Raw genomic sequence first — 7764 nt, forward strand, 5'->3', positions numbered from 1 at the left:
TCTTTTCCAGTCATGGTTTCACTAAAGAACTGGGTGACTTCAGCAGTGATACTGAAATAACATAGGATGAAAGTTGGTTATAACTTTGAGTGTTTAATAGTCATCCCAGTGGGTTAAGACAAAGGTCTTCCTCCTGATTAATTATAATTTACAATCTATTTTGTGATATATTTCTCTTGGCAATAATTCAGAAGTTTTTTTTTGTTTTTTTTTTTAGGAGTTTTGAAGGGGAAATTACTGTCAAGGTTTATGACTACTTCATCTGTTTCAAAATTTGGAGAAACAGTTGACAACTAGACTTAATTAAAATAATTTAACTAATTTTGAAACATTCTCAATTTCATGCTCATTTTCTGTGTTCTTCAAGATAATCACATGTTGATAGACATTACCAAAATACTAGTCATCTTTTTAAATATAGTTTTTTTTGCAAGAAATACATATAGTATAGGAAAAATCATTGCAATTCCATTTTCCAGAGATAACATTTGGTGCATTAACTTTTTTTTTGAGACAGAGTTTCTCTCTTGTTGCCCAGGCTAGAGTCCAATGGCGTGATCTCGGCTCACTGCACCCTCTGCCTCCCAGGTTCAGGCAGTTCTCCTCCCTCTGCCTCCCAAGTAGCTGCGATTACAGGCGCTTGCCACCACTCCTGGCTAATTTTTGTACTTTTAGTAGAGACAGGGTTTCACCATGTTGGCCAGGCTGGTCTCGAACTCCTGACCTCAGGTGATCCACCCATCTTGGCCTCCCAAAGTGCTAGGATTACAGGCGTGACACACCACGCCTGGCCCGCTGTATTGACATTTTATATACCCTTAGTCTTTATTGTGTGTGTAGTGTGTGTGTGTGTGTGTGTGTGTGTGTACATGTAGTGTTTGTTTGGCTTTTTTTGAGATGGGGTCTCACTTTGTCACCCAGGCTGGAGTGCAGTGGTGCAATCACAGCTCACTGCAGCCTCAACCTCTTGGGCTCAGGCAATCCTCCTGCCTCAACCTCCCCAGTAGTAGCTAGGACTACAGGTGCGTGGCACCATGCCCAGCTAATTTTTTTTATTTTTTGTGGAGACAGGGTCTCACCATGTTGCGCAGGCTGGTCTTGAACTCCTGGGCTCAAGCAGTCCATCTGTCTCAGGCCTCCTCCCCTCAAAGTATTAGGATTACAGGCATGAGTTACTGCACCCGACCATATATACTGTTTTTTCTTTTTGTAAAAGTGAGACAGTAGCATAAAGATGTGCTGTAATCTAATTTTCCACTGAATTGTGATATAAAGGGAAAAGTAGAACTACCTATATGCATATGGAAATTTCAGAAAAATTATCCCTTTTTTGGCTAATAAGAAAAAAGTAATTAGTAGACCATATCAAAACTTTTTAATATATTCTTTCAGAAAAAACTTGACTAGTTTTGGAATATATTCTTCTATAAAAACTGCTGACAGGTAGAGTAGGTCTGTTGTTTCTTTATATTTATTTGTTACTGGATAGCTAATTATTTTTATGTTCTATTTTCACCTACCATGAAAAGTAAAGAGAAAACCAGCTGCCTTTCTTCTTCTGAAGCTGTTCTTTTACAGTGCTTCAAAACCTGATCTTAAAGAATATGTTAACTCTGTAATTAAACTGTCTGACTTGTCATCTAAAAGCAAGAGTTTGCAAGCAAAATGCTATTTAGATAGAGGTGGCAGCTTAAGTAATGCTTATTTAAAAACCTGTCTCATGCTAAATTGCTGAAATGGATCTTTAAACTCTCTATAGCCAGATGACGTGTACTACTGTGGAATAAAGTACATCAAAGATGATGTCATCTTAAATGAGCCCTCCGCAGATGCCCCAGCTGCTCTCTACCAGACAATTGAAGAAAATATTAAAATCTTTGAAGAAGAGGAAGTTGAATTTATCAGTGTGCCTGTCCCAGAGTTTGCAGATAGTGATCCTGCCAACATTGTTCATGACTTTAACAAGGTGAGCCAAGTGTCCAGAATTGTAGAAAGAATGCAGGTTCTGTAGTTTATGCTTTTTGTAGTTTTAATTCCAATATTTGCTAATTTATTTTATTTAGAGTTTAGTTTAATAAACTGTCAGCATTTGGTGGGCTCTGCTTTGTCTGAAGCAGACCCTGCTGACGCAGCCTTCTCATATCTTGTCTTTCCTTCCCCTTGCCTTACCTACTCTTAAAGTCCACCTCATGACTGTTCCTCCTTTGCTGGCAAACTAATATTTTTTATATGTTCCCACATTTTCTTAGATAAGAGGTAATTTATGTTCCTGTTTCTTGGTAGCGTTTTCAAAATCAATAATTTTATTAATCTGTTCTTAAGTTCTCATTCTATATTTTCCCCAGCTTTTGAGCATTTTTATGCAATGCAGAAAAGTTGAATACCCAAAATCCTCCACTTTGTTCCAAATATTGCCATATTTGCTTCATCTCTTTTACTGTCATTTGACATAAGTACTTATGCTATTATCTCTCAAGAATGAGTTGTCCTCCTACGTAACCACATCATCACATCTAAGAAAATTAACATCTTGTAGGACAGTAGTCCCCCATTATCCGTGGGGGATACATGCTAAGACCCCCAGTGGATGTCTGAAACTGCATATAGTACCAAACCCTGTATATACTGTTTTTTTTTTCTATTAGTGTACATATATACATATGTTAAAATTTAATTTACAAATTAGCCACAGTAATAGATTAACAACAATAATTAATAATAAAACAGTTAAAATACTATAATAAAAGTTATGTGAAAGTGGTTTCTCAAAATATTTTATTATACTGTACTCACCTAGGTATTTGTGGACTGTAGTTAACTAAAGGTAACTGAAACTCAGGAAGCACAACCTCAGATAAGAGGGACTACTGTATTTAATATGTTTACATTTCTGTTTATGTTTACATTTCCCCAATTTTTGTCCCAAGAATTTTTTGTTTTTTCAAATCAGGATTCATAGATTCAGAAGTTCATGTATCACCTGTGATTTTTATGTCTCTCTGTAAGCTTGCCATTTTGAACACTCGAATATATTACTGAAGTTAGCTTTGCAAACATTTCGTGCCTGATAAATACATCTGATGGATGTTTATAAACCAGTTTGAAAATTTACTTATTTCAAGGAAATAAACATCCAAAGCAAATAGTAAATAATAATAGTTAACACTTACTGAGCTCTTAGAATCAAAATGTTGACATTGTTTGGTTTAAGTTATTCTTAAAAACCGTTCTATGAGACAGTCTTTCCCAACCAGCGTTTCTCATTTGAACCACAGAACACAAAATCATTTAAATGACTGTTTTTCCAATGTTCTAAGGATAGTAGTAGTATTCAAGATACATACGAGAAAAGTTAATCTTTACATACGATGGACAGATAACCTTAGAGGGCATTTGAGCTTATAAGTTGAGGAAGTTAAATTGCTTAATTATATAATGAGTATTTGCAGTTAATTTGAATAGGTATTATTACTTATTATAGAAATATACCCTTGATGAGCATTTTGTTTACTGGTAGCAATATTTTTTCCTCTCCCATTCCCACTTCCAGCTTTATCCAGCCAAATTCCAAATTTGTTGAAATGCAAGTGATTTATACATTCTAAAGCCAATTCATTTTAATTATACAAATTATTCTTAAAAATCCAGTTGCTGCCTGTTTTGCAAGTATTACCGTAACTACACTGTATTTTTTTCTTCCCAGAAACTTACAGCCTATTTAGATCTTAACCTGGATAAGTGCTATGTGATCCCTCTGAACACTTCCATTGTTATGCCACCCAGAAACCTACTGGAGTTACTTATTAACATCAAGGTATAAGAATGTTGACTATTTTTGATGAATGATGCCTTTATAGTGTTTTGGAATTCCCTATTGAGAAATTAGCCCTATAGAGCCCATTTTATCACACTGTAGTTAAGAATTTTACAAGGAGGAACTAATACTCATGGTTTTTGTTTTTAATGTTTTGTATCTTGAAATTGAAATAAATTTCTCAAATAATGTTTTAAGTTTTCCTAAAGAGCCAGGGAGTAAATATTAGCCAACTACTTAATTCTGGTGCCATAGACAATACGTAAAACAGATGAACATGACTATATTCCAAAAAAAATTCTACTTATAAAAACAAGCCGGGGGCAGTGGCTCATGCCTGTAATCCCAGGACTTTGGGAGACCTAGGTGGGAGGATCGCTTGAGGCCAGGAATTTGAGACCAGCCTGGACAACATAGTGAGAACATAAAACAAACAAACAAACAGTTGGTGGGTAGTAGTTTGGCAACCTGTTCCATACCATAATGTGTAAGAATTTTGTCTTGTTACTCTAGTCTACTCAGTGTATGTTCTGAGATAGTCATGTCATGTATTCTTTTCTGAATGTAGGCTGGAACCTATTTGCCTCAGTCCTATCTGATTCATGAGCACATGGTTATTACTGATCGCATTGAAAACATTGATCACCTGGGTTTCTTTATTTATCGACTGTGTCATGACAAGGAAACTTACAAACTGCAACGCAGAGAAACTATTAAAGGTAATACTTTTAAAATATTAAAGTGTTGGGCAGAAAAGTTCAGTGCGTTAAACTAGATTTAGGTAAAGCCTAGTCATTGTTACCAATATACCTGCCATGAGTGAGGTAATATTGTGTCGTTATATATAATATTTCCAGGTTTCTATAGAATTATCTTAATTCCATTTAATAAGTCTACTCTTTTCAGATGGAGAGAAAAGGTCAATGTGAAATGTGATTGCCTTGAGATGCTGGTACCTCATTTTCCATCTAGTTAGTCACCCTGTCCAATTTCCCATCCTACCACTTTGGTTCAGCCATACTGAAAGGGTTTTTATTATCCAGAGGGTCTCTTGGGACCAGCTCTTCAGCTGTGTTTTCAGGGATCTGGATTCTAAGCAGGCTGTTTGCCTTTTGGATCATATTGGGAATAATCACTGTCAGGGTAGTTGGAAAGGAATTTGGGTGAAGAACTAAGAGCATTGATACAACTAATGTTGTAGCTTTGCCAAATCATTTAACTTTTATTTTCTCACCTGAAATATAAGAATTACAATATCTCCCCATTTCCTTTTAAGAGCATTATGAAAATAAAAAGAAAGTACATGTGGCAGCTGTGGAAAGTAAGAAGTGCCATTCAGATACACTGTGGTGTGATTTCTTTGGAATTGTGTCACCCAGTAAAAGTGCTTTCCTGGCTTTTTGCTAGCATTTAAAATAATACTGTTCTCTCATCTCCGGCTTTTGAGTCATCTGAAACCAATTTGATTTCTTTTTTTTTTTTTTTTTTTCCAACTTTTGTTTTAGATTCAGGGGTACATGTGCAGGTTTGTTACAAAGGGTATATTATCTGATGTGAGGTTTGGGGTACAGATGATCCCATCACTCAGGTAGTGAGCATAGTACCCAATAGGTAGTTTTTCTTTTCTTTTTTTTAATTGTACTTTAAGTTCTGTGTTACGTGTGTACAATATGCAGGTTTGTTACATAGGTATACAGGTGCCATGGTGGTTTGCTGCACCCATCAACCTGTCACCAAATTAGATATTTCTCCTAATGTTATCCCTCCCCTAGGCCCCCACCTCCCGACAGGCCCCAGTGTGTGATGTTCCCCTCTCTGTGTCCATGTGTTCTTATTGTTCACCTCCCACTTATGAGTGAGAACATGCAGTGTTTGGTTTTCTGATCTTGTGATAGTTTGCTGAGAATGATGATTTCCAGCTTCATCCATGTCCCTGCAAAGGACATGAACTCATCCTTTTTTATGGCTGCATAAAATTCCATGGTGTATATGTGCCACATTTTCTTAATCCAGTCTATCTTTGATGGACATTTGGGTTGGTTCCAAGTCTTTGCTATTGTGAATAGTGCCTCAGTAAACGTACATGTGCATATGTCTTTATAGCAGCATGATTTATAATCCTTTGGGTATATACCAGTAAGGAGATTGCTGGGTCAAATGGTATTTTTGGTTCTAGATCCTTGAGGAATTGCCACACTCTCCTCCACAATGGTTGAACTAATTTACACTCCCACCAACAGTGTAAAAGCATTCCCCAATAGGTAGTTTTTCAACCCTTACCTCCTCCCTCCCTCCCTCCCTTCCTTATAGTCCTCAGTATATATCATTCCCATCTTTATGTCAGTGAGTACCCAGTGTTTAAGCTCCTGCTTATAAGTGAGAGCACCGTAAGGTAAGTATTTGGTTTTCTGTTTCTGTGTTAATTCATTTATGATAATGGCCTCCAGCTGCATCCATATTGCTGCAAAGGACATGATTTCATTCTTTTTTATTGCTGTGTTGATTTCTTACATTTTAAAATTCTCTTGGTTCATAATTTTTTTTAAAGTCAGCCTTACACGTGCCATGAAATTTACCCTTTTTAGTGTGCAACTCTTGAGTTTCCACAAAGATACACATGGTCTTGCAAGCACCACCATAGTCAAGATACAAAACATTTTCAATACCTTCAAGTTCATGAATTTGTAAGCAGTCTGTATAGCATTATTAATGTTGCTGTGATCTGTCAAGATATTAATACTTGGTTCAGAAAAGGGAGAAAAATTACTTTTCTTCGGTGTAAACATTCAAACTGTAGAAGTTTTTATGGAGTATAGAGTGAAATACTTCTATATGTCTAAATAATAACTATAAAAATGATGTGAATATTTATTATTTAAAGAACCAAAATTTTAAAAAACTTTTTTCCCGTCTCTAACAGGTATTCAGAAACGTGAAGCCAGCAATTGTTTCGCAATTCGGCATTTTGAAAACAAATTTGCCGTGGAAACTTTAATTTGTTCTTGAACAGTCAAGAAAAACATTATTGAGGAAAATTAATATCACAGCATAACCCCACCCTTTACATTTTGTGCAGTGATTATTTTTTAAAATCTTCTTTCATGTAAGTAGCAAACAGGGCTTTACTATCTTTTCATCTCATTAATTCAATTAAAACCATTACTTTAAAATTTTTTTCTTTCGAAGTGTGGTGTCTTTTATATTTGAATTAGTAACTGTATGAAGTCATAGATAATAGTACATGTCACCTTAGGTAGTAGGAAGAATTACAATTTCTTTTAATCATTTATCTGGATTTTTATGTTTTATTAGCATTTTCAAGAAGATGGATTATCTAGAGAATAATCATATATATGCATACGTAAAAATGGACCACAGTGACTTATTTGTAGTTGTTAGTTGCCCTGCTACCTAGTTTGTTAGCGCATTTGAGCACACATTTTAATTTTCCTCTAATTAAAATGTGCAGTATTTTCAGTATCATATTTAACTATTTAGAGAATGATTTCCACCTTTATGTTTTAATATCCTAGGCATCTGCTGTAATAATATTTTAGAAAATGTTTGGAATTTAAGAAATAACTTGTGTTACTAATTTGTATAACCCATATCTGTGCAATGGAATATAAATATCACAAAGTTGTTTAACTAGACTGCGTGTTGTTTTTCCCGTATAATAAAACCAAAGAATAGTTCGGTTCTTCGTATCTCAAGAGAATCCACATAAAAGAAGAAACTATTTTTTAAAAATTCACTTCTATATATACAATGAGTAAAATCACGATTTTTTCTTTAAATAAAAATAAGTCATTTTAATAACTAAACCAGATTCTTTGTGGATACTATTAAAGTAACATTTAAGCCTCAACCTTGAATCATGTTGTTTAATATAAAATGCTTTTATTTTTGATGGAAGGGCAATCAAAGCCTAAAGTTTCCAAGGAACATAA

At 35.0% G+C, this 7764-nt stretch overlaps 1 protein-coding gene across 1 annotated transcript in view; it reads left to right on the plus strand.

Annotated features, from left to right (window-relative positions):
* Window positions 1-7467, plus strand: part of ITM2B (integral membrane protein 2B) — a 29192-nt gene extending 21725 nt beyond the window's left edge. Inside the window, exons 3-6 of the mRNA XM_055244286.2 lie at window positions 1760-1966; window positions 3704-3814; window positions 4383-4533; window positions 6735-7467. Coding sequence (XP_055100261.1) covers window positions 1760-1966; window positions 3704-3814; window positions 4383-4533; window positions 6735-6820 — 555 coding nt within the window. The 3' untranslated portion in view covers window positions 6821-7467. The remainder of the gene's footprint in view (window positions 1-1759; window positions 1967-3703; window positions 3815-4382; window positions 4534-6734) is intronic.
* Window positions 7468-7764: the final 297 nt, after the last annotated feature.

The sequence above is a fragment of the Symphalangus syndactylus genome, chromosome 15 (genome assembly GCF_028878055.3).
Source record: "Symphalangus syndactylus isolate Jambi chromosome 15, NHGRI_mSymSyn1-v2.1_pri, whole genome shotgun sequence".
NCBI classification, from domain to species: Eukaryota; Metazoa; Chordata; class Mammalia; order Primates; family Hylobatidae; genus Symphalangus; species Symphalangus syndactylus.